General features: G+C 44.6%; 1 protein-coding gene across 1 annotated transcript in view; it reads left to right on the forward strand.

Annotated features, from left to right (window-relative positions):
* The window catches only part of LOC146786162 (solute carrier family 12 member 9-like), a 609,812-nt gene that overhangs the window by 139,678 nt on the left and 442,381 nt on the right, over positions 1-27,753 (forward strand). The window contains exon 4 of the mRNA XM_085635689.1: positions 21,676-21,975. Within this exon, the coding sequence (XP_085491815.1) occupies positions 21,676-21,975 (300 nt within the window). The remainder of the gene's footprint in view (positions 1-21,675; positions 21,976-27,753) is intronic.

The following is a 27,753-nucleotide window of genomic DNA, read 5'->3' on the forward strand; positions in this document are numbered from 1 at the left end:
CAAAAGCTGAAACAGAGTACAGTGTCCCTGAAGTGGGCGCTGCATCAGCTTTAAAGTAAAAAAAAAAGCTGAAAGAAAGCATGGTGTCCCTTAAATGGGTGTGGCTCTCAGCTTAAAAGTTTAAAAATCAAGAAGCGGCCGCCATTTTGCCACGAGTGCCGTGTGGGGGGTGGGGAGAGCCTCTTTTAATGTGAAAGGATGCATAGCTCTCCATGTAAGAAGCAGCTGCCATTGTCCCACGAGTGCTGCGTTGGGTCAACTTCTTTTAAAGGGAAAGCGCACATAGCACTCCATACGAGAGCGGCCGCCACTGTCCCGTGAATGCTGTGTGAGTGCTCTGCAAATTCAAGAAGCAGCCGCCATTGTCCCCATTATTCATTAAACAAAATAGTGCTCACCGACTTAAAAAGCGACCTTGTAGCAAGACAAGTAAAAGGTCCTGTTGTTATGGGAGGTTACAAATGCAGACAAGGCATTACCAAGGAGGGACTAACAAGCCTATTCACAAATGAAAAGCAACGATTTAGCAAAGACAGTAACAGGAGCAAATTAATAGATGGGCGGGAAATGGGTGGAGCTTTTATGCCATACCTCAATACAGCATGCCTCGCAGCAGCACCTGCGCTGCCCAGGCTCGACCTAAAAATGACCTAATAAAAAAAAAAGTGAATCCAAAACCAAGATTGATCCACAAGCCTTGACACTCAAGTGAGCTACACTTTAGATGGATATGCACATGTATACAAGCAAAATGTTGTCACTCATAGTGAAGAGATCCAATGGTTGAAGTAATAATATATATATATATATATATATATATATATATGTATATATATATATATATATATACATATGTATGTGTGTGTGTATACGTGTATATATATATATATATATATATATGTGTATATATATTATCTACTGGCGGTCGCCAGTAGATAGTTATAGTTACAACCTAGTTTCCATAGGAAATCTCAAAATTCTATTTTGAATAACTTTGGCGCCGGTTGACAAATCCTCGCGAAATTTTCAAAACTAATGGGGCGCTCCGTTCAGCTCCTACCCTGAAAGTCTCGGGGTTATTCGTCAAGCAGGGGCCGAGAAAAAAGGGGGGTCCCAAAACGCATTTTCCCCATGCATTTTTCCATAGGACCTTTAGACACAGCTACAGCCCGAACGGCTGAACAGAATTACTTGAAATTTGGTAGAGAGGTAGCCATAAGCTCAAGGAAGTGCCTTTTGCAGGTCTGGTGTAAATCTGTTCAGTATTTCCTGAGAAAATAGCATTTAAAAGCATATATATATGTGGGTGGAGCCTAACCACACATCTCATCCTGAGATCTGATTGGCTGTCAGCACTTCATCCAAGAAGTGTTGGCAGCCATCTTGGGACCAATATACATGATAGCACCTCATTAAAAAGCACTGCAGTTAATAGAAGGTTTTAAGACTTTAGTTACATTATAAATCATTTGTTGATGGTACCATACTCATTTTAGGAATTGTGGTATGTTCTAAGGTGATTTCACCATGTGAAAAAGCCTTCTGCTGGGATATCATGATTGAGAGAAAAATATTTTCTCATGCTTTTACCACAGAGGTTTGGAAGGTGATCTATAAGCTAAACTGAGAGCTTATTTTCTGTAAATTCACATTATCTTTCTCAGTCATGTGAGAATGAAGTCTGACATTCTCAGTAAAACATGTACATCCAACAAGGGCAGAGACTGTCAGTTGATTCCTTTGTGTTCTACTGCAGCTTCCCAGAGTGTTCCAAAGAACTACTAGAGCGCTAACAGTCCTACTTATGATAAACGTATGGCACACCTGGAGCCATCTTGCTTGGATTAAAGTGGTAACTCTTAAAACATTTAATTTAAAAAGGAACAAAATGAGGGGGTTCATTTTTCCATAAAAAGTATGATTAGTGCTGCAGAAAGAAAAATTAGGGCACATTTTGAGTGACTTCTCAAATCCTCTTCTATTTCATTAAAAAATTCTGACATGCAGACTGAAACATGCACTTTCAATACCAGCAGCAGTTTTCCCTGGTGAGCAGTAGCTTTACTACAGTGATCTAATGAGCAAAAAGAGTGCTAACATTCTGAATTTATGGCAAATGTGTGACACATCTGAATGCCTTCTTGATGGAATCAAAGTAAAAAACTGAAAGTATTTCCTACTGAGGAGACTGCAGTAAATGAGGAAATTAGGAAACTTCATAACAAATAAGTCTCCCAAGATGGCCACCAGAGACAAAAGAGCCCAAATGTAGCCCAAATATCACCCAGATGTAGCCCAAGTATAGCCCAATGACAGAATGTCCCAGAATGTTCTTAAAAACAACTAGAGCGCTTACTGTCTACATTATGACAAAAGTATGGCACACCTGAAGCCATCTTGATTGGAATAAACTGGTAACACTTAAAACATTTAATTTAAAAAGGAACACAATGAGGGGGTTCATTTTGCCATAGAAATTATGATTAATGCTGAAGAAAGAAAATGAGGGCACATTTTGAGTGACTTCTCAAATCCTCTTCTATTTCATTAAAATATTCTGACATGCAGACTGAAACATGCACTTTTAATACCAGGAGCAGACTTCCATGGTGAACAGTAGTATTACTACAGTGATCTAATGAGCAACTAGAGTGCTAACATTCAGAATTTATGGCAAATGTGTGACATATCTGAATACCTTCATGATGGAATCAAAGTAAAAAACTGAAGGCATTTCCTACTGAGGAGACTGCAGTACATGAGGAAATTAGGAAACTTCATAACAAATAAATCTCCCAAGATGGCCACCGGAGACAAAAGAGCCCAAATGTAGCCCAAAATCACCCAGATGTAGCCCAAATATAGCCCAATGACAGAAGTGTGCAAAACACTTATTATTTTGTGTTTTTGCAGTGTTATATAGTGCAGACTTGTCAGGTATTGGAGTGCTTTACATGAGTATTGGTTACATCACACAAGAACAAATTCATTTTGGTTGTAGACATGGGGAGACTAAGTGATTTGACCAGAATCACAGAATGTCGAGCTGAAGCAGAAACTTCAACCTGGTTCCCCAGTTGCAAAGTCTGCAGTTCTGGAAGTAACACCACATCCTCTCCCCTAAGTGCAACATTTAATCAAGTGGTCAACTGGATAAAAAAACATAAAGATAACAAATAATTTAAAAGTGCTTTGTCGCTATTTGAAAACTCAGAAAATATGTCCTTATTTTAGTCTTTTAGAGCACTAACCATAATTTTGATGCCAATAAGACCCTCTCATATATGTAATTTCTAAAGGAAATTCTCTAGGTATTACAGTTTTGACTACATCAAGATGATGTCAGGCGTTCCACACTTTTGTAATAAATATAGAATGTTAGAAATCTAGTTGTTCATTAGGATACTGTTGAGAGGCAGAGGCCAGGGGCACGGACTCTGAAAATTGAAGGCAGGTAGGAGAGTGCAAAGGCAACAATTTAACCACACTGAGCAGGCAGGAAGGGCCGTGGAAGCACTACAGACTATGGAGGGCAGTGGAAAGGGGGGCAGGGGCAACAAACCAACAATACAGGACTTGCAAGAGAGGCTGTGGCAATGTAATAGACCATTGTGGGCAGAAGGAAGAGGCAATGGTAGTACAACCATACATGCCAACAGACCCGATTCAGCCAGGAAACGTCCAATGTTTTTAAGCTCAAATGGGCTTTATTTGATCTGTCTCCTGTCTACAATCTCCTCTTTTTCAATGTAACTCAAACGGGAAAATCAATACCCCAGTTTTTTGTCAAAATCTCCCTCTTACCAAGTTCAAAATGTTCGCAAGTATGGTACATTGGATCATGGAAGGAAATGGGATAGGGACATGGACTTGGATAACAGAGGACAGGAGGGACATGGAGAGGTACACCAAACTGACCCTGCAGGGCAGGCATCAGGGTTTGCAGCAGCACAATACACCACACAGGGCATGCAGGACGGGAGTGCAGCACAACAATCGATAGAAAGCAAGAGGCCGGGGACAGGACTATGCACATGGACAACAGAGAACAGAGGGGCAAGAGGCAATGGTAGCTAGCTGACCATAATGGACAGACAGGAGAGAAAGCTGTAGCATAACAGACCATAAAGGGCAGGAGGGACGGATCAGGGGCATTACAATGGGACAGACAAGCCAGGAGGGAGGGAGTAGGGGTCTGCACATGTAAACAGAGGGCTTGGGGCAAGGGGGCAGGGCAGGAGCAGCAAGATAGCCATGGAGGTCAGGCAGGATGGGCACTAGAAGCAAGACACACCATGAAGAGCAACAGTGAGACTGTGATGGCATACACACAGACCATGGAGGGAAGGTGGGAGGGGGTCAGGGGCAGCTAACTGACCACACAGGGAAGGTGGGAGGGGCCATGGCAGCACAGAAGACCATGCATGGCAAGTGGGAGGGTTAGTGACAGCACAATGGCTATGATGGGCAAGAAGGAGGGTGCAGGGGCATGCACAAAGGACGATGGAGGATAGAAGGGAGGGTCAGGACCTGTGCACAGACAAGAAAGTTCAGGGGAAGGGGCCTCACAACAGACCACACGGGGCAGGCAGGAGGAGCAGTTGCAGCACAACAGACCAGGGAGGGCAGAAGGGTGTGGCAGTACAATGGACCATGTAGGACAGGAGGAAGAGGATAGGGGCATGGCATGTGGACAGGCAGGGTGGAGGTGGCAGGGACAGGTTACAGTCATCTGACAATGCTAGGCAGGTGGGAGGGGAGTGGCAGCTCAACAGAACACTCAGAGTAGATAGGAGTGGCAGGTCCATGGGACATGGTGGGCAAAAAGGATGGAGCAGGGGCATGCACAAAGACATCGGAGGGCAGGGGGAAGGAGAATAGGGGCAGCAAGCTAAGCACAGAGTTTAAGCAGGAGGTCAATGATGGGGCATAGAATTGGGCAATGGAGGGCAGGAGGAGTGGACTGGTACATCATACTAAATTGAGAGCAGTGGCAGCACATCAGACCATGCATGGCAGGAGGGAGGAGGCTAGTCCATGGATTCACACAACAGAGGATAGGGAGGAGGGGGATGGGGCAGCAAGCTAACTGTTCAGAGAAGGCGGGTATTAGGAACTTTATTGTTTTTAAAACATTGTGTCTGAGCGAACTACTTAAAATATGAACAAGTATGCAGCATAATCTCACTTTTATTCAGGAAGAAGAGGACGTTTGTGACTGTGACTCCGGGCTCACTTGGCAGAAACACCCCCTGACCCTCCACCCCCTATCGCAAAATGTAATGCCCGTGAAAAGGGTAGGTGAACACAGTGTTATATAGAACATAGTCCTGAGAGCACGATTGAAAATGAAAACTAGATATAGTGTATGGTATAAACTATGCACCAAAAAGTGTGATATAAGATGAACCGGGCGTGAAATATAATATGCAATACATTGTACGCAATGACAGATTCATTGGAGAGCGCGAGATAGCACAGGCACTAGCGCGTGCTATGCGATATGCGCCTTGGAGTGTAATATGCACAGGGCAGTGTTGTGTAACCTAACTAGTCTCTAAAGTTGTAATATAAAATATGTGCTGGGGAGTGTAACGTTGCATATGCACTGTGACAAAGATATGGATCCCAGATTGTAATATGTATGGCATAGCACTGTGCGTTATAACATAGGCATCGAGGAAGGCACGTTAGATGGGGCAATATAACCCGTGCGAAGATAAGTGTGGCATGACATATTCACGGGGTGGTGTTACAGTGCACATGGGCTAGAGAGTGTCATAGCATATGCACTAGCTAGTGGAATACAACACAGAGGTGTGTGGCACTCGGCAGGATATGGTGGGTGTAACACAGCATTGGGCTCTGTCAGGAGCGCGCTGTGACTCTCAAGTGATGTTCGTCCCCTTTCCAGAGAGTAAAATAAAAAGTATTACACATCCGGCAGTGGATGTGTGTTTTATTAACCGTGAGGGGGGTTTCTTGCATAGTTTTGGTCGAATTTTTGTTGAATCCCCTTTGAATGGCTTGGTGTGCATGTGTGTTAAATGTGCCCGTCAATAGCTACCCATGTTTGTATAAATAAACGACAAGGGTGTCTACCGGGATTAGGCACGGTAGGGCATCAGACATGTCAGAGCTTCACTAGTGGTGTAAATACATTCCACGTGGATTCATTGCATGCATAGTCGCCTTTTAATGAATATCACGCAAATTGTCATGCTGATAGGTACGTACGGTTTGTCCAGCATGTCCTAGGTGTGTCTATAAATATATATTTTTTAAAAATAATAAAAAACAGTGGCCGGCCCTGGGGATTGGGGTCAAAAAAATATAATTAGGAGACAGGCCCTGGGGGATGGGGTCATCAGGGCCAATAAATTAGAATAAGAAGGGGAACCACACAGCCCCCCTTCTTAAAAAATTTAAATAAATAAAACACTGGCATCGTGCCAGAGGCCATGCCCCCTCCGTGCAGCACTCTGCAAACGCGCCCCCAACAGGCATCTCCAGTATGCGCCAGGGAGCTCCGCTGCAGACAGGTGTTCTGAGGCCAAGCCCCTTTTTACACCTCTCTGCAACGCAGCTCTGTGGCGCTTACTGGAGGCTAGTTTGACCCTAGGGACCCTTAGGTTTCAAGGGGACTTAATTTCTCAACTTAGAACAGCCACATGGCGCGTTTACGCAGTGGTGAAGGGAGGGGACGGGGCCTGAGGTGACGTGTGCAAATACACACTATGGCACGTTTTAAATTGGGGATATAATTTCCCTTCAATACTGAGGGCCCCTGGGGGCTAACTAGCCCACCAAGTGCTTCCAGTAAGCGCCACTGAGCTGCATTGCAGAGAGGTGGTCCAGGCCGTGCCACTTTTTACACCTCTCTGCAACGCAGCTCTGTGGCACTTACTGGAGGTACCTATTGGGCTAGTTGGACCCTAGGGACCCTCAGGATTCAAATGAACTTAGTCTCCCAACTAAAAACGGACACAGGGCGTGTTTACACAGTGGTGAAGGGAGGGGACGGGGCCTGAGTTAACGTGTGCAAAAACGCCCTGTGGCCTGTTTTAAGAGGTAGTTTTAATCCCCATGCCCTATTATATACTAGGGGCTTACAGAGGAGGTCATGCTAATCACAGGGGGACCCCAATGCATAATGTTCCCTAGTGTATGTAGGTGTTTTCACTGTATTCGAAGTGTCTTTTAACATAGCACTGGCTCTAGGACTGGTTAGTCAGACTCAGTTACCACCACTATCCGTCTGAAAAAGTTGAGGGTACAGGATGATTTTGCAACAAGGCTTCTTTCTGCTCTTCTTTTTGTTCTTTCTGCACGTTATCCTTCTTCCTGCACTTATCTTCGTATTTGAGGACTTCTGTTGCTTCTTTCTGCACTTCTTTTGTTTCTTTCTGTGCATTTTTTCTTCTTTCTTCACATGTCCTATCTCTGTAGGCATAGTTAGAAATTAGCATTTAAAAAACCTTTGAAATTCACAGAAAAAACCATAGGTTTCAGACACGTTATAGTTAGGAATTAGCATTTAAAAAACCTCAGAAATTCACTGAAAAAACCATAGGTTTCAGGGGTATTATAGTTAGCTGGATTTTTCACTTGTACAAAACTATTGAAATTCCCCCGTTATAGTTAGTTCAGCTAACTATAACTCGCGCGCCCGCAATGCACTGCTGATGACGTCACATATTACATCACTCATGACATGGTCAGTGACATCACTCATGACATCACTCATGACATCACTGATGACATCTCAAATGACATCACTGATGACATCACTGATGACATCATCCTTGTGATAGAGTGGCAGACCTCCTCTCACCCTAATATAACCTTGGATACACACATTCAAAAATAGAGACTAAAATTTTCAAAACAATGGACATACCAATACCAGTTACAACAACCTCTTCAGTAATTCTAAGATCCACATACACATCCACTCATTTACCAACAGTCCTATACAGACACTCATACATGTACTCACTCATCATATGTACTCACACACCTATACATCCTGTTACACAATGCCACTCATCCATAGAGTTACTCACACACATAGTCACTCATGCTAATAAAGAATCAAACATCCATTTACTTGCATATACAGTTATACACACACCACCACACTTACTTCTACGGAAACTTACACATACTTAGTCTTTTAAACAATCACTTATAGAAACACATACTTATTCATACAGGAACTCTTTCAATCTCTCACTCTCACATATACTCACATATATACACCAATAGTCACATATACTAGTTTAAAACATATGTAGTTACTCATAAAGACACTATTGAGACAGTCATTCACTCACTAACACACCCGTACACACACTCATCCACCCATACAGTCCTGCACACATGCTGTGTTCAACACATACAAACAGTGAGTCACTCATTCATGCACCTATGCACTACGTAATACCCCCCACCGAACCATGCAGACACTCAGACTGATACTCAAAAAACCAACTAATAACCTATATGGACACCCATGTAGCTACTCACCAACCCATGCAGCCACTTATACACAAAGTGAGAGACTGATACAGATATTTACATATTTAAATATTACTCACTAAGCCATGTATTCACTATGATACACTTAATCAGTCAGTTACACAATCAATTTTTCAAAAACAAATCATCCATTGACCTTGAGATATACATATATAAAACATATTTAATTTTCAGAAAAACACACATTCACTGGATGATGTCATCAGTGATGTCATCAGTGATGTCATTTGAGATGTCATCAGTGATGTCATGAGTGATGTCACTGACCATGTCATGATTGATGTAATATGTGACGTAATCAGCAGTGCATTGCGGGCGCGCGAGTTATAGTTAGCTGAACTAACTATAACGGGGGAATTTCAATGGTTTTGTACAAGTGAAAAGTCCAGCTAACTATAACACCCCTGAAACCTATGGTTTTTTCAGTGAATTTCTGAGGTTTTTTAAATGCTAATTCCTAACTATAACGTGTCTGAAACCTATGGTTTTTTCTGTGAATATATATATATATATCTCCAACAAAGAGAGACATTCATTCGGGAAAGGCCTGCATGATGAAACCCATCTCGTACCTGGGATGCAGCGGGTTGTGCAATAAATCAATGTCCGGTTTTCCTTCGCCAAACGCGTTTCGGGCTGGCACGCCCTTGTTCACTGGCAACAAGCAAGACACACACTGAGTAATTTGAACACCTGCTTTTATTCAATTAAGCCCCGCCCCAACAGGCTTCAGGGCATTCTGGTCTTTGCAGTGCTCATCCAGCAGATCAAGAACTGCGATAACATGGTGACTAGACTTGGTAAATTCTCCTCCTGTGACTGTGATAATGGCAGAACGAACTTGTAGCAGTAACCAATGCCGCCCACTGTGGTTTTTTAAATGTATTTTATCTGCGAGCATACGCTGATACCCACTGGGGATTGACAGAGTGAGCACTGCAAAGACCAGAATGCCCGGAAGCCTGTTGGGGCGGAGCTTAATTGAATAAAAGCAGGTGTTCAAATTACTCAGTGTGTGTCTAAACTCTGAACAGAAATTATGTGTAACAGAGAATTAAAGTGACTTGAGGGGTGAGTAAAATCACTCCTGAGGGTCCGTTTGAAACTAATTTGGAACTATATTCCTCATTTTAAATAAAAAATGTCCTTGTTTGTAGAATAAAGGAGATTTTTTATTTTAAATGAGACCCGTCGCACCAAATTAGTTTCAAAAGGACCTTCTGGAGGGGGTTAACATTGATAAAGGAAAAGTAGGCTTATGGACAATGATACCCCCCTATCTTTCCTAAACTATCAAGGTGAGTGATCAAAAAGTAATTTTTAAGGAGGACTGGTAAGGGGTGCAGTGTTAAAAGGTGGGGTCCCTGCAGATAGCGCTGTTTCATTCACTTGTGAAAGATGGCTGCTGTGGAGAAGCCAGGCCATGAGCAGGATTACACACCAGGACAGGATAGTGATGAAATGGGCAGCATAGTGTGGCCAGCTGTCCTAATGGCAGTGCTTAATTTGAGCCAGGGGTTTTGGTGCTCAGCACTGGCACTTAATTGTCAACACCAGCACTTGTGACTGTTTGCCACTAGGTGAGGCTGTCTGGTTAATTTAGAGATGACCACAACTACAGTTAATTATTAATTCAATATACACAAAAAGAACTATTATCTGCCCCTTAAGCCATTCCTATAGATTTGGTGGTCTGGAAAAGTCTGAATTGTCACACTTGTAGGAGTGTGATGGTTAGTAGTTGTGTTGTTACTATCATTGGCAGCGCTGGCAGGGGCAATGGTGGTGCAAACTGCAGTGGCCTCTGGACGGGAGCCCTGGCACTTATGTTTTTTCTCTCCAAATTAAGCACTGCCTAAGGGTGCACTGAAGAGTACAGACGGGCTCGCCTTTTTTCAAAAGTTCGTCAAAAAATCAAAAAAGGACTAGAACGCTGATCACCAACCAGCAAAATGGCAGAACCCAGTGCAAACAAAAGCAGGGGCTGCAATCGCTGATAGAAATCTAAAGGGCCAACAAGAAAATGTATAAAAAATTAATTCAGTAACAAATCTAACAGGTTAGTTATCAGTAGGCCAAAGTCCAAGTAAAAAAAGCAGAAAATTTGGGTAAAACATAGCAAACAAAAAAACAATGAGAAATATGAAAGAGAAACTTATAAAAAAAAATTAAAAAAGCCCAAAAAGCAGATTGTTCCCGACTGTGTAATGCCCAAACCTTCTCTAGAATGGCAGACCTGCGTCAGTCTCGGTTTTAGAGGCACTGCACCCTGCATATGGGTCCCCCAAAAAGGAAAAAGCCTCGAGCCTGGACCTCCAGTTTGTGAAATGTTGGCTGGCAGCTCGGAAAAAGCAGAAATTGCAGTCTCTGCCAGCAGACCAAAGATTCACCAAGGAAGTGCACAAAAACTGAATTTAGTAATAGAGTACAACTCTAGCTATTAGCACCCTAGGTCCAAGTTAAAAACAACAGCCAAACAACTTTGGTAAAGCACAGTAAAATGATTACAATAAAGAGTTTAAAACCGAAACTCCGAAAATAAAGAACAAATAGCAGATGACTCATAACTGTGTAACGCACAACTCTTTCTCTGGATATCTGTGACCTCCCTCTCAGCTGGGTTAGGCTTCCAAGGGAGTGGCATGAGCCATCTGAAAGACTTTAAACTCATCACCCCTCTTACTTATTCAACCCAGTTCCATTCCTCCAATGAAGAATGTAGTGCAGAGCCCAAAGTTCTCAGAACCGCAGGTCATTTTCACTACTGGCCAGACCAAGTGGTCAATCACCATCTCTCCATTTTTGTGGGGTCGCTCTTGGCTCCTGACCCCGCCCTACAAGAGTTCCGTTTTGCGCACGTGAAGGAAATTGTCCTTGTTGAAGCATTAAAGCTCTCATTTCATGAGATCTCTCAGTGACTTTCGATAATGTGCACCGCCCTGAGTTAATCGATAGCCTTCACAAGTTGAGGGTCAGATCATGGGCCCTTGATTGGCTGCGCTCTTAAATGATAAACTAAGGTCAGTCGGTCTCTCTTCCTCCTTTCCAGTCCTCCTCCATTAGAGTTGCAGCTGTCATGCCCACAGGGTGTCTCACTCAACCGGCCTTTGTTGGGCATGTGTGTACCCACCCTTGGGACCTGATTAGATCCTTTGCATTTTCTTTCTTTGCATACATCAAAGGCAGTGATCCAATTGGATGCCAATAAGCCATGGACCATCTCCAATCTCCAACCCTGATTTCTGTGTGTTCCCTCCTGGATGGTTGAAAACAACCTGAAGCTCAGACAACACCAAATGTTTAGGTTTTGAGTCTTCAATCTTTGCAGTTCTCTGAGGGATGGTCGCCTTTTATTAGAACACCTCCCATTCTGGCGACGAGGTTTCAAAACATGGCCATCCTTTTTGATGCTTCTCTGACTTACATTTGACATGTCAACACATTGCCTCATCTTCTTCACTTCCTGCCTTTGGGGATTTAAAAAAAAAGTCTCCCTTTTCTTGCACTAGAGAGTGAAACACATCACCTGTTTCTCGTCTACAATTCAGAAATATGATTCTCCTGATGCCTCCCAGGTATGTCATTCTTAAGGTGTAAATCATGCAGGAAGTAGTGTTTGATGATCATCACTTGTGTGGCTCAAACAATGCACATCTCTGACCTCCTATCCAGCCAGCCTTCAGTGGCTTCAGAATGATGAAAGAATCCTCTTTGCATCTTATGATTGGTCCGCTAGCAGTGTTTGTTCTAGAACCTCCAAGGGCCTCCTCCCCAGCTCATTTGAAAGTCCCTCTAAGTCTGCAACCACTATCTAGTGGTGCTTAATTTGTAAAAAAGTGCTAAGTTCCTTGTCAGGAGACCACTGCAGCTTGCACCACCCATTGCCCCTGCCGGCGTTGCCAATAACAGTATCAACACAACTGATAACCATCACTTTCCTACAAATCTGACTGTTCAGACCATTCCAGACCCTCTAAGCTAAAGGAATGGCTTGGGCAGCGGGAATTAGTTATTTTTAATGTGAATTGAATAAATAAACTATTTTTTCTGGGCTTATCTCTGATTTGGACAAACAGCACCACCATGTGGCAGACTGTCATAAGTGCCGTAGTTGACAATTAAGTGCTGGTTCCGAGCACTGGAAACCACTGGCTCAAATTTAGTACTGCTATCTGGAACAATCTTCCTTAATCCCTATTATGAGGAATCATTATCCTCGCACAAACTACTTAAGATCTTTCTTTTAAGAAAGCAAAACGTCTCCACTGATCCATTCCAAAAGTAGCTTTGGGTTAGGGCCACTAAACCAGTGTAACAGTTCAGACTATGAATATTTAAATCTATTAATAAATGATTTATTCCACAGTCGTATTACACCAATCGCTTCACCGTTAGGAGAGTTGGGTGAGCTCCGTCAGACGCGTTGTGTCGAATAAACTTAGAATTTTCACCATCATCAGAGCTCAGTATGTGTTGCTGGCACTTTAACAAAGAATTCAGAGTTTTCACAGGCACATCCAGCATCCTGTTATGCTGAGAAACAGCAGTACAGCCATTGCTTTAGTTCTGCTCACCTAAGAGAACACTTTTTTAAAATGGTTCAAGTGTGGATAAAGTCGCCAATGTCAACATCAGGCTCAGATGATGAAATACACAGCAGCAGTTCGAGCACTAAAAAGAGTCATGCTTAAATTTAGTAGGTATCTTGGAGACATATTAAAAGCACAAGGAATATTTTGGAATGTTATGACTTATTCCTGCTAGAAGAGGAGGCGGGAGAGAAGAACACCAGGTGATATTAGCGCTAAAAGATATTTAAGGTCAATGCCTGCATCTTTGACAAAGGCACCTGCCTGCTCCTTTCCCAGGCATCCCTTCAAATCCTTTCATTTTGTAGAGCCGCCTGGCTCCCAGGTAGATTGGATTCTAAAATTGCTGAGATCAGAATTCTAAAATGGCCGGGATCAGGCGGCAAGACAGCGGGCTCTGCTGTTAAGACGACTGATCTCCCGGGGTCTGGGCGAGGAGAGTTTATTCGCGCGCTGGCGTGCTATGGGGGGGAAGTCGGTCCAAGGACACGTATTGGCTAAGGGCCGCGCAGAGGTCAAAGAGGTGGAATCTAGGACAGAGGCGGCGTGGTCTGAGGCCGCTCATCGCCCAGGCTACATGAGTTTAAAGAGGTGCTGGAGGACGCTGTGACGGAGTACCCTCTCCCCAAAGTTTAAGGGGTGCTGGAGAATGCTGTGAAGGAGTACCCTCGCCCCAAATTTTGAGGGGGAACTGGAGGACGCTACGACAGAGTACCCTCTCCCCAAAGTTTAAGGGGGTGCTGGAGCACACTGCAACAGAGTACCCTCTCCACACATTTTAAGGGGGCGCTGTAGTATTCTCTGACAGAGTACCCTCTCCCCAAAGTTTAAGGGGGAGCTGGAGAATGCTGTGAAGGAGTACCCTCTCCCCAAAGTTTAAGGGGGCGCTGGAGGACACTGCGACGGAGTACCCTCTCCACCAAACTTTAAATCAGTCGCTTGATCTGTTTTGGGAGCTTTGCTGCATTTTGAATCAGTGCAAATCATATTGAAGCCTTCATCGGATTCGCTGCGGCACCTTGTTTTAAATGCTCTTGGTTTTCAAGGGACTCATCAGATATCAGATCGACTAATAAAGCTACCAATTTTGAGGTGGCTTTAGCCATGATTCGAGGTGTCTCTCTTGTTTTCCACACACTTACCTTTTCCTCTGCTTTGAAGACTCGATCAGCAATGCTCCTTATTTTCTTCACCCGCTTCAGTTGATCAATAAATCCTGATCCTCTGATAAGATTATGATAATTTGTCCTGAATAATCTCAATTTACGATGTCGCTAAACTCGATTAGGCGCTAGAGGTTCCTTATTTTCCGTGCTGGTATTGCATACAAGCCAACAGACCCGATTCAGATGGGAGACTCCTGATTTTTTAAGGCAAACGTGGCTTTATTTTAACTATCTTCCACCTCTGCATCAATAGAAGTAATTGGGGCAGATATATTCCCCCAAAGTCTCCCACTTTCCTTTTCTAGAATGTTGGCATGTACGCCATTGTTCTTTCAAATGTGATGTACGTGCCACATGCACTTTCACTTATAGCCTTGGTGCGCAAGCCATGCTACCAAACGTGAGCCAGGAATGCTTCACCTTTACATTTGCAGGGTGGACTGAAGGACATAGTCCAAGAGGACGCTTCTTTACCTTCATCTTTTGGGTCTCTGGATAACATTGGCGCTAAAATAGCACCAAAGGTGCATGCCTTACCCTAACAGAGATACGTAACGGAAGCGTAGATCAGAGTGGTGTACTTGGACCTCAGAATAAAATCTCACTTCGCTTTGATTCCACCTGCAGTGTGGTGGGCACCCTTAAAGTACTAGAAGCTGTGCAAAAGGGGATAGCCAGTGCTCTGAAATATGTCAATGCACAAACATGGCTTTTCGAACACTAAAATAGGCCTGTATTGGACACATCATTCGCACACCACAAACCGAAGTGCTGACACTTGAATATTGTATGTGATTATTGCCAAACTCACTCATCCATTTTGGATGGATGAAAGGCTGCGTTGACCCCTTTGTCAGGATTAAACGTGTGGCCTGCTTGCACACAGACCTCCTCAGATGGCTTCCCTGAATATCATGCATGTGGAAACAGTTTTGTCTTAATGCATGAGCATGCTGGGCAGTTGCCCGGGGGCCCCACAAGCATAGTGGCTGCATGCAGACCAGAATTTAACACTAATTTTCCGTTAATTTATTTTATTCCTGTGAGTGGTTGTGTAGGCAGGGCCCAGTCCACTGCTTTGCCCGGGGTCCTATAATGCTGTTAAACGGCCCTGTGTGGAAGATGCCACCATCTTACGCGGAGGCCTTGCCTGTTCCCCTTTAACGCACTCCACCTCCCTGGCAGGAAATGCGTCCGTTCGGGTGTACTGGAGGGTAAAAGGCACCCCCCATCCACAGTGCCGCCTCTCAGGGGCGTAACACAGGCCCCCGCAGCCCCTGCGGTGCGGGGGGACCCCATCTCCAGCGGGCTCCCTCAGCACCGCACTTCGACCAGAGAGCTCCAGATTGAGGCCAGAGGGGGCCCCTCCATGTACCCTGCAGGGGGGGGCCCTCAAGTTTTGTTACGCCACTGCCGCCTCTTCAAACCTGCGCTTTCCACTCATTGATCTACAGCCCCCCGCTTCACCCACGTGGTCCATCCCGGCTCTCCTAAGAGTATTCCCGCCTCTAATCGAATCAAACAGGCCGTGCATCAGTGTCGTGGGCAGTAATCATGACAAATGACCAAGGGCGGCGTTTTTATAAGAGCGTAACGAAATGCGGATGTGGAGGCAGCAGTGGGCGCTTGGAAGAGTGGCTAAGAGCCCTTGAGGATGAGCGACAGAAAAGCATCAGCCAGGGAACCGAAAACAGCCCTGGCTAAAATGTTCAAACAAGCCCCACTCCCATCGTCTCCTTGCACAATCTCCCTCTTTTCATTCATTCGTTCTCTCTCTCTCTCTTTCTCTGATTGCTTTCTCACTATCTCCCCCCTCTCACTAACTTTCCTTCTCTCTCTGCTAAAGGCCCCCTGTGCCTGCTGCAGTTAACCAGGAGCCTGGGCTTCTTTCAAACCCAGCCTCCAAGGGTTCCAGCCCACTGAGGAAATCCTGGTGGAATAAAACTGAAGTAAACAAAATAGTGATGGATGGAACGCTTGAATTAATCTCAGCCACTGGTAATTACTCTTGGTCACATTCCAAGTCCATCATTTTGTGCCCACAATGCCACCTCAGATTAGACCCAGTCATGTGCATATCAGCTTTGATCCTGCTCCAATAGGAACATCCCAGCCCAAACTGCTAAGCCAGGTCCTCTCTGAAGCAGTACGCAAGCATTTAAGACCAATTTTGCCCTAGTTGGGGCTCTTCAGTCTGGTGCAACTTGGGTCCAGTGGCAAAGTGAGCATAGAGCCCACGCCTGGGCATACCCGTCACTCCTAGGGCATCACACTGAAGTAAACAAAAAAAAGTGATGGATTTGATGCTTGAATTAATCTCAGCCATTGGTGACTGCTCAGGGCTGCATCCAGGTCCATCGTTTTATTGCCCACAGCGCCACCTCGGATTAGACTCCGCCATATGTGAATCAACATTCATCGTGCTCCATTAGGAACCCCCCATCCCAAACGTCCAAGCAGGTTCCCCTCTCAAGCAGGACACAAGCAGCCCAGCACCGGATTTGTCCTATTTGGGGGTTCTTCAGTCGGGTGCATTTGGTTCTTGTGGCAAACTGAGCATAACATAATATAATTTGTGTACGTTCACCCGTAGGCATCTTGGCGCTGAACAACAGATGTTTATTGTTACCCAACTCAATGGTACTCATTTTAGCAACCTCAGATGGATGAAAGGCTGAGTGGACACACTGGGATTTGAACCTGTGACCATGAGGTCGAACACAGACCCTTGCAGTGGATGCTTTAGTCCACTGAGCCACCAGACCCGGCTCTAGGACCCACGTTCCAATGTGATCTGATTACACCTGTTATTTCCTCGTTTTTTTACCTGCAGTTTTACTCTTTTTCTGGGAGAAATAAACAGATCCGCTGTGTTTTGTAGACCTCATCATTCACATGGGGTTGGTAACTGTTCTTAGCAGCCCCATCAGAAGTAAAAGTATACTCATAATGAGGTCTTAAGTGTGGCCAGAAGAAATGCACTTTTATTGATGTATGGGGAGGGCTCCAGCTGGTAAAATTGTATTGTTCCTGGAGCACCCAAAATCTTTGCTTCTTTCCTTTATCTCTGTATAGCGCCCAGAAGTTTTCCTAAGCTATTTCCACTTTATAAACTGTTCTAATAGATGTGTTCTGATCAATGGTGCACAAAACGCAACAACTCGGATTACTGAACATAAGGCAGCTGGGAGAATTATTCCACAGGTGAAAAAGAGTGTCACAAGACACAGCAGGCCACATGGCAGATGCCTGTGCGTGGAACCACCACCACACAGGCATGACTGCATGGGCTGGGGTAAATATATAGTGTTTCTTGGCAACTGTTTAAATAGTCAGTGGTTCGCGTGTAAAAACACTTTTAGCATAGTCTTAGATGTTACTTACTCATGAAGGTACACTTACTCACCATAAAGCAGTTTTGTAAATCAGACAATGATAATGCAGGCCTACTCCAGAAATGCACACTTAGGCCAGGAGGTAGACACTACTACTTTCAGGTAAAGCTTTGTCAATCATGCAGGGACATTTAGGTGTAAATCACATTATTAGTAGGAGTAAAATACAGCTGCTCACAGAAAGAGCTTTGTTGATCAGCCCATGAGGAAGCATGCACTACTACTCGATATTACTGACTTACACACACCTGTGCTTGGCGGAGTAAAACACTTCTACCCACAATAAAAGCTTTGTGAATCAAGTTAGAATATTCGGGTGTAATTCACATTTAAGGCAGGAGTAAAACACATCTGCTCACAGAAAGAGGTTTATTTATCTGGCCCTTGAAGTATGTACTACTGTAGGATATTAATGAGTAAGTCACACCTATGTCTCTATGCAGAAGAAATGCTTTGGGAATCAAGCTGGGATATTCATGTGGAATTCGGATTTAAGACGGGAGTAAAATACAGCTGCTCACAGAAAGAGGTTTATTTATGAGGCCTTGAGGAAGCATGTACTACTGCAGGATATTAATGTGTAAGTCACACCTATGTCTCTATGCAGAAGCAATGCTTTATGAAACAAGCTGGGATATCCAGGTGGAATTCGGATTTAAAGCAGGAGTAAAACACAGCTGCTCACAGAAAGAGGTTTATTCATCAGGCCTGTGAGGTAGCATGCACTACTGCAGGATAATAATGAGTAAGTCGCACCCATGCCTTTAGTAAGGCACATCTATGCAGAAGAAGTGCTTTGTGAATCAAACTGGGACAGTAAGGTGCAATTAACATTAATAGTAGGAGTAAAATACAGCTGCTCACAAAAAGAGCTTTGTTGATCCAAGCCCATGAGTTAGCATGTACTACTACTGGATATTACTGAGTTAGACACACCTATGCTTGGCGGAGTAAAGACACTTCTACACACAAGAAAAGCTTTGTGAATCAAGTTAGAATATTCAGGTGTAATTCACATTTAAGGCAGGAGTAAAACACAGCTGCACACAGAAAGAGGTATATTTATCTGGCCCTTGAGTAAGTATGTACTACTGCAGGATATAAATGAGTAGGTCACACCTATGTCTCTATGCAGAAGAAATGCTTTGGTATCAAGCAGGGATATTCATGTGGAATTCGGATTTAAGACAGGAGTAAAATACAGATGCTAACAGAAAGAGGTTTATTTATGAGGCCTTGAGGAAGCATGTACTACTGCAGGATATTAATGAGTAAGTCACACGCATGCCTCTATGCAGAAGAAATGGTTTGTGAATCAAGCTGGGATATTCGGGTGAAATTCAGATTTAAGGCAGGAGTAAAACACAGCTGGTCACAGAAAGAGGTTTATTTACCATGCCCGTTGGGAATCATGCACTACTTTTGGATATGAATGAGTAAGGCACACCTATGCCTTGAGTAAGGCACATCTATGCCGAAGAACTGGTTTCGGAATCAAACTGTGAGAGTAAGGTGTAACTCACGTTATTAGGAGAAGTAAAATACAGCTGCTCCCAGAAAGAGCGCTGTTGATGTAGCCCATGAGGAAGAATGTACTGCTCCTGGATATTAAGGAGTAAGTCACACCTATGCCTCGAGTAAGATGCATCTATGGACAAGAAATGCTGGTAAATCAAGCTGGGATCTTCAGGTGTAGTAGACAGAGCTGCTCACAGAAATAGCCTAGTCAACCAAGCCTTTCTGGGGCAGCATTCCAAGGAGATTCAAACTGTGCAGGTTTACCCCTACAACAAACTATGCCATGAAGCCCCTACTGCGTCCAGCAGGGGGCGCCCTCACTATGCTGCTGATTGCTAGGCTGTTGTCACTACTGGTGTGAAGGTTGTAGTTCATCTTAAGATTGTGTCAGTTACATTCTTCACTGTCACCTCCAAGGAGGTGTGGCGAGTGGCCCTTTCTAAATACTGGTCTTCAATGTGCTATGTAACTAAACCCCTTCTAGCTTTTACCTGTTACAGGAAGTTGTCAGAAATAATTTGGATTTTTTTGGATAAAGAGTTGTAAACGCAGAAAGACTAGGGTAGGTTTCGCTGTTTGAAAAGAAAACGCGAGCCCTGCCAGCCTTAAATATTGTGTGTCTCTCTAAAGAGGTATGTTCCTGTGTGAGGGATGGGGAAGTTAGAGTGCTATAAAGGTTAGGGAGCTAAACCCGCCATCGAAGGAGCTCAGTGGAGTCAGTGCCACCTGGTTAAACAGCTCAGCTTCAGGCACCACCCTGGTGCCACCACAAACAACCAGTTTAATGTGACAAGCAAAGATTTAGGGAATCCCGCCAGATCAACGCTACCACCATCCAGCCATGTTCGATCGAAGACTAGGGGATTCATTCGACTGGATCAATTTATCTTCTACAACAGATAAGCTGGTGCCGGTCAGATTTGGACATCGCCTCAGAGATATTACTTGTTGAACAATGTGTGTCATAGTCCCATCACCCGCCAGCTCATGAAGTCCGAGCTCAACAGAACGAGTAAAGATGAACCTTAGTTTGACACCAAACCTATGATGTTGCTTGACGATAGACCTGAGTACGGGCAGTGCAGTGGTAGAACATGACCGCTAGGGACCTAGACACACTCGCTACAGTTCCATGTAGAATGTGAATGGTGGAACCTTTGGGACATCTAAGTGAACCAACACTACTAAAGTGCTGGATTTGTTTACCTACATCACTTGTGATTGGTTAGCTAGGAACCATCTCAGTACCACACCCCCTAGCCCCATACAAGTCTCTACGATGTCATGGAGGATCACATGTTTCGTTTTATCAAACACTATATAAAGGTGCAGTAGTAGGACACAGATTACCTCCGTCCGATAGGTGGTACACCTAGTCAATGATTTGGAGGGTGAATGTCTCTGTGCTACAGCCTTCATCCCTAAAGCCAGAATCATTTACACCCAATACATCATTCTACTTGGTGCAGGACACAAATGAAAAGGGCAACTTTCAAGTACCATAAATAGTTAGTTTCTAGAAATGGGTCAAAAGTAAGGCCTTTCCTCAGTCTCCAAGTAGATCTTTAATAAATGTTCACAAGATCCTCTCCTCTTTAAGAGAGTGAGGTCAACTAACCAGAGGCTGGGAGAGGTTAGAAACATCCAACAAGGTGGAAATTCCTGTATATAGTAATCTGACAAAAGTGGTCAAGGAAGATTCCTCTAGAAGAGTGAGAGTATTTCATGAAGGAATTTCTTTTCACCAACTTAAAAGACTAAATGTTTTTTCAACATTTAGCCTGTTGAAAAAGTATGTGGCAAATGAGTATAATTTTAATTAATTATATGACTAATTTCCACAGGATGGTTTGAAATTATGTTATTGAAAATATATCCCTGTTTCATTTAAATCACATTTTATCAATATATTCAAAGTGTTGAGCAATAGAATATTATATACACAAGCAAAAAATGCTCACCATTAAAGAATTTAACAGAGGTAGACCAGGTTTGTCTAGTTTGGGGTTGAAACTTAGTCAAAAACAGTGTTTTAGACTGACGGGCGATGATTTTGGAAGAAGGATAAGTCACAATATCTTAAAATGTTTGGGAACTCTAGATGTAAGGTGCTATTTTGGGGGACAGTGCTAGAGAGGACCTATGAAAGAGCTTCTGAGCTCTCTTGGCCACAGAATGTATTTGTGCCTGTATGCAGGCCGACTTAAAGTGAATTGCAAATTTTCTTAAGTTATTAATCTACTCAAATTTTTGAGGTGCTGTGTAGGGTTCAAAGTGTACATGTTCTCTAAATGGCTTGTGAGAGTGTTCATGAAATAAAGGAGATATTTACATCCCATCTTAAAGGTTTTTTCCTCTGTATGTACATATGTGCTTACACTTGTGTGCTTTTCTAAGGACTTTTATGAAAGCGATTGGGAGGTATTTAATTTATGCTTTATTCATTGAAATCTTATTGATTCACAGGTGAAACTGTGGGTACGGGCGTCCAAGTCCTTCCCCGATCCTACTGGTATGAATTTCTCTATGGATCCGCCATTCTGCTCTTGTGCCTAGTCATCTGTTTGGTCGGAGCAAGCATCTATGCCAAAGCCAACTTCGTCATCTTCCTCATCGTCATCATCGTGCTGTCCACCGTTTTCATCAGCTTCTTTGCTGTGAGCCCGAAAAACATCCCTCTCCACGTCACAACGGGCAACATCACCCGGCTGGTCAACGGCAGTTTCACCGGGTTTAAACTCTCCACGCTGATGGAGAATCTTTATCGTGAGTATACTCGTTTATTGTCAACATTACATAATCGACCATTAGATAGGACACTGTACTCCTTCCACCCTAAACTTTGGAAAGTGGGAATTGAGACGTCCACAAATGTGTATCGATAACTTGAACAACGAACAAAGCCAAGCATGAACAAGTATTTATCCTCGATTTATGTCCAATATGAGGCATTGACTGAGCTACTACACTTCACCCTGAACACAGCACAGAAAACAGACTCTTCCATCCCACTGCCTTTACCTTACCAGTAAACTACTTAGGACAAAAGTAGTGAGAATGGTTCCAGGTCTCTCCATCTGTGCTATGCTGTCAGCTGTTACCGCCTCTAATAGATTCAGTTGGGTTGATTGATGCTTCTACAGCACTTTTGCAGTTGGGTGATTGGATCCTCATGCACGTCCTCAGGATGTTTCGAAAGCAGCAAGTAATAGATAACCAATATCTAACATTCAAACAACATGATGTCATCTATGCAGATATTGAATAAGACATATACAGTTCAAACAGTAAATACGTACATTTTATTCTGGAATTAAACCAATGAAAAATGGACTTTACAGCTATGCCCTATGTAAATGTTGTGCTAAATAGTCAATATTTTGAGCTTTCACTAAAAGACCCAGATAGTTTCCTCCTTATTATAAAACACAGGATAGTTATTCCTGAGATCATGATTCAATGTTATTTTGCCCCCCATATTCTTTTCAAGGTCCATATTTAGGTTGGAGGAGGTTAGTATGTTGACATCAGGTGAAGGCTGCTGGTAGTATGCAGGTTTGCTGTGTTTCTTGTGAAGGTTCTCCATTGGAGAATCCCTGAATGAGTGGTTGTCTGCTGCTTTTGTTTTGTCTTGCTGTCATGTTTAGGTGTGGTATGCAGGATGGAAAAGGGGATGATGTAGTTGTTGATTCCAGTTCAGGAGTGTGCAGGTCTTGCCTTTGCTTGAGTGTGATGTTCTCATGATGAGGTCTAGAGTGCTGTCTTTGGAATGAGTGGGTTTGATAATGTGTTATGTGATGTGCAGAGTCGCGAGGAGTGGAATTCTTTCATAGTTTTCAGGGGAAGGTCACTGAGGAGGGTGAAGTCTCTGAGACCGAAGGGCTGGGCATATTGAAGGGTGGGCCTCTATTTGTTGAGATCCAGGAGGTCTGTACGGTTAGGAGGCTGTGAGTGAGTCAGAGTCGAACATGGTCGATCAAGAGCTCCAAAGGCTTAGATGCTACTCGTCGATGAGAGTGCAAGGCCATGTTGGGATCCAGGAGGTCTGTACGGTTAGGAGGCTGTGAGTGAGTCAGAGTCGAACATGGTCGATAAAGAGCTCCAAAGGCTTAGATGCTACTCGTCGATGAGAGTGCAAGGCCATGTTGACTTGTGGATGGTGGCAAGTTCTCCTTCTTTCTTCTGTGTATTTATGCGATAGCCAGCCGGGATGGGGATGCCAAGGAGGTGTGTGTCACATGTTTTGTGATGAGGAGCTCTACTATATGGAGTGATGAGATCAGCTGTGTTTAGAGCCTGGATAGCTGCAAAGTGGAGAATATGAACTGGAGGTCATGAGTTGAAAAGTGGAACGTGGATGTGGCGTTTTTCTGTATGGCACGGATTTGTGTATATTTGTGTCTTTTGGTTGCAGGTGTGGGTAACTGGGAGTCATATAGCTTGTGAAAGACATGTGGTGTTGGTGTCTTATCTGTGAAGCAGGGGTTCTAGGAAGAGCGCAGGCTTTCATTGACCACAGCCAGAAGAATCTTATGACCCGAGTTAGAGTTTGGCACATGGGTCACTACGTTACAAGCATGAAAGGATATCCTGTCCACCTTATTACAAGTGCATCATATACTATGACAGCTGTTATAAGGCGGAGGCGATATCCTCCTGGTTTGTAATGGAGTATCAGTCTGCCGAACTCTCATTCAGGCTTTTAGTTATGACATTGGTTAAGACATGGCAGAGACAATCGACGCTCAAAGAAGTTGCATAAAAGAGTGAACAAACGAAGTACTCCAGCCTGCAAAAGCATGCCTTAGGAGTTGAGTGGGAGCGCAAACAGGAACATGCCGTAATAAGGTATCTGTCTACAAGAAATGAACTACTGGGTGGATGAAAGATGAATGCAAACAGTGTGCAGGAGAAGTATAACACCGTGTAGCATCTTTGATCTCTTTTCCCAGTTTGTGTGGATTGGTCAAAAATGGGTGCACTAATTTGATAGGATCCTTGACCATAGAGATGAGCTAATACCAACTCACACCATCTTCTCATGGTCCCTCTTCCACTTTCCAGTCATTTCTTATGTGAGGTTAGTCCACCACTCTGGACAGGCATCTCATTGCCACCTTTCCCCTCATATTCTAAGTAGTTTGGGGTTTAATATTTGTTCTCTCTTCCAGTTGATAACCTGCTGCTGTGCAGGAGTTGATCTTTTACATGATAAGTCCATCTTCTCAGGCAAAGCCAATGCGTTGGCCAGGCTGTGCACTGGATGCACTGATCATGTATGAAAAGCTTTCGAGGGGCAGCTTTCCTTGTCCTGGGCCTGCTGAGGTCCCTGCTGGGTCTAGAACTGCAGACCAGGGGCCCTATTATGTAAAGGGTGCACTTTCCCTGTTTGCGCCTGTCGCACATTAAAACAGGTGCGCCAGGCGCAAACAGGGAAAGTGCGCCCTTTTACATAGAATGCACTGCCCCAGGGGCAACTTTAGAGCCGCTCTATGTTTTCACAGTGCATGCGGCACTCACCTCCACTTTTAAAGGGGATTAGAGATCCCTTTGTAAGCGGGTGCAGTCAGTGACTGCCCCCACCTTCAAGTGGATGTCTGGTGGTCTATGGGACCCCCTTTCCCTCCACAAGAGGGCTGTAATCAGGGGGCACGCTGACAGTGTTCCACAGTTTACGTGGCGCACTGTCAATGTTCCTCCGAGAGCTTCTTTGCCTCTGCGCCCGAGTCTGTGATATGGAGCGGAGGCAAAGGAAATCCCTTATTTGCATGCGGCCACGCCCCCATGCAAATGAGGGAACACCCTCTTGAGGGAGCGCTGGTGCTTTATGTGCGCCAACGCTTTCAGCATTACAGAAGGGGCTGCACAAGCACCTGGGGCCCCTTCTGTAAAACCAAAGTGCCCCAGGGGCATGCAGGCGGGTGCCAATGCCCTTTGCGCCCTAGGGGCACTTGTGTGATATGGCCCCTTGAGATACCAACCTCCATGGCATGGAAGTACAGTTTCTCTAACCTGGGCCTGCTAGAAGGCTTGGAACTCTGGACTGGAAGTTAAGAGAGTCTGAGCATGTTGAGCTTTCACCTGGAGGCAGACATTAGAGGATGCAGCAGTACTCCTCCCAAGAGGAACAGGGATCCTTCTGTGTCTGAAGCATGGGTTCTTCAATAGAGGGCACACAGCAGACACTAGAGCTTGGACTACCTGGATCTGTAGGGATAGAAGAAGTAAGGCGTTTGAGACTGGGGCATCAAACTCAAGAGTACCCCGCCAGCTTCATTTCCATGCTAACGCTGACTCTCCTGCTTTTTGATGGGGCTGGGGGTGTTGCACCTTGCTGCAAGTGTGCAGGTTGTGTTCAGGTGTGTGGATTGCTCCTGGGTAGAAGTCACCCTCTTTGTGTCTGCAAGCAGACCATGGAGAGATTCTCTTTGTCAGCTGCACTCTCTCTGAAGAAGATGAAGACAGGAAAATGAACATGGGAGACATCATCGCATGTAGAGTTCACCACATGAAGCAGACAGAGCATTTGCCAGACACTTGGTCACCCAAAGGAGCTCAATGCACGCCAGCGGTACCGTCCACTGTGCTTAGATGCTGCCTGGCTTGGGGGTTGTGGAACACTGTTTTCCCATAAAGCCCATTGAATGCTCCAGGCAGTCGTGCCATGGTTTGTAGGGGAAGGGATCTTACCATGTTTCCTTGACATGAGATGTAGGAGCAAGCATACATGACTCCTGGCTTCTGCAGCTGTTTCTGAGGCCACGACAGTTACTCAAAGTGCTTCGATGCATGCGTGAAGAGCTAGCTGATGAGAACGACGGAGCAGAGGTGTAAGTGCATGGCGTAGGGTCCAGTAGAAACAATAGTAACTCCCTCGAATCCTCCTTTGGCCTTCTTTGCCTTTTCAAGGCTGGTCTGTGCTGGAAGGTCTTGGGTGAATGTAGACTGGAGGCATTGGCAGTGATGGATGTGTGTACTAGATGCTGCTGTAAATCAAGGGCACTTTCTTGCCAGATGTTCTGTGGACCATTTTGAAAGTCCCTAATTGTCAGATTGATAAAGTGCATTCACTTGTTCCTTTGGCCGGATGATAATATCACAGGAGGCGTAAGGCGGGCCACTTCTGCCCCTGAAGACATTTAGATAAATCATTGACACAACTTAAATGAGTTACCTCAAACCTGATGGCCACCTTGATCCTTCCTAGGACGCTCTCGTTTTCATGGCGGCTCCTGCTGCAGGAGGGATGGACTGGCCCGTAGGGCAACCTGGCCATGTCAGAATGGCTGGCCTGACAGTTAAGCGCATGGGACTGTTTTATTTTATCGTCTGACAGCAGGTTTTACTGTTGACTTCCCTGATATTACCACCAGCATTGCCTGCAGGCAGCGCATGCATGCAATCTCCCACACATTGCCAAACACCTATACATTATGGGGCCCATTTACAAAGGACCACCGCACTTGTGGCGGAAGCCCCGCAGTCGTGGCGGGGCAGGGCCCTCATTCTTGATGGAGCCTCCCCACTGCAGTTACTCCTTGCTGCGGTTCCGCCACGAGTGCAGGGCCCCGGCCACAAATGCAGGGCCTGCCACAAATGTGGAGGCCCCTTGTTAATCAGATTTTGAGGCTTTACAAGTTTAAAACTACCCTGATTTGCAAATGTAGGCCACGTTTTAGTTTTCTGATTCACTAATGGAGGCCATGTTTTTTTTATCACCTGGGACTATTTTGTGCCCAATCCGAATCTGTGCAGCAGCTGTGCTTCAAACAATATGTATCTATATACATACATGCATACATACATATACACATACATACATATATACATACATGCATACGTAGATCATACTTAACAAAGCTTTGTTGACCTTACTAAAGCACATAAATAACTGTTACCCAGTTGCTTGACTTCAGAAGAACGGAAAGCTTAGTTTGCCCTTCGCGTTTGTCACCGTCAGCGACAGCAGATGTCGGCAGAGGGCGCCTCCTCTACTGAGTCGTCTTACAGAAAAGTCCTCTATAGGCGTTGTCCTCTCTCTACCCAACCAATATGGTGCAGTGAACAGAGGGTTGAGATGGCCTATGAAGAGCCTGATTTCCTCTGCCCTTCATTGTAGGCGCTAATTGTGGCCTCTCATTTTTTTTAGATAGGAAGGAGCGTCCGATAAGTTGTATAGTGCCTCATGTTTGGCTGAGGCACCATCACTGCAAACCCCATGCACGTCCGTGATAAGGTCTGGGCAATAGAGGGTCTGGAGAGTTCGGTCATAGCTTGGTTGGTTGAATGTGTCCGATTTCAGGGAGGTGGTCGTAGCCTCTCTGTCTACGCCATGTTTGTTTCACCCATGGGTCTGTTTCCATCCAGGTGGGCAGTCCCCAGACCAGCAAGGACAAGCCAGTGCAAAATGTTAGCAGACTAAGGGGTCAGTCCCTCCAGTGCAGGGTCTGTGTTCTAGTTTTTAGGGGTAGGGGATAGTGTGGACATCTGAAGGCACTTTCTCACCAAGGGTGGTGATTTATTCTGGAGTGACGTCTGTGGCTG

Source organism: Triturus cristatus, chromosome 11 (genome assembly GCF_964204655.1).
Source record: "Triturus cristatus chromosome 11, aTriCri1.1, whole genome shotgun sequence".
Lineage (NCBI taxonomy): Eukaryota > Metazoa > Chordata > Amphibia > Caudata > Salamandridae > Triturus > Triturus cristatus.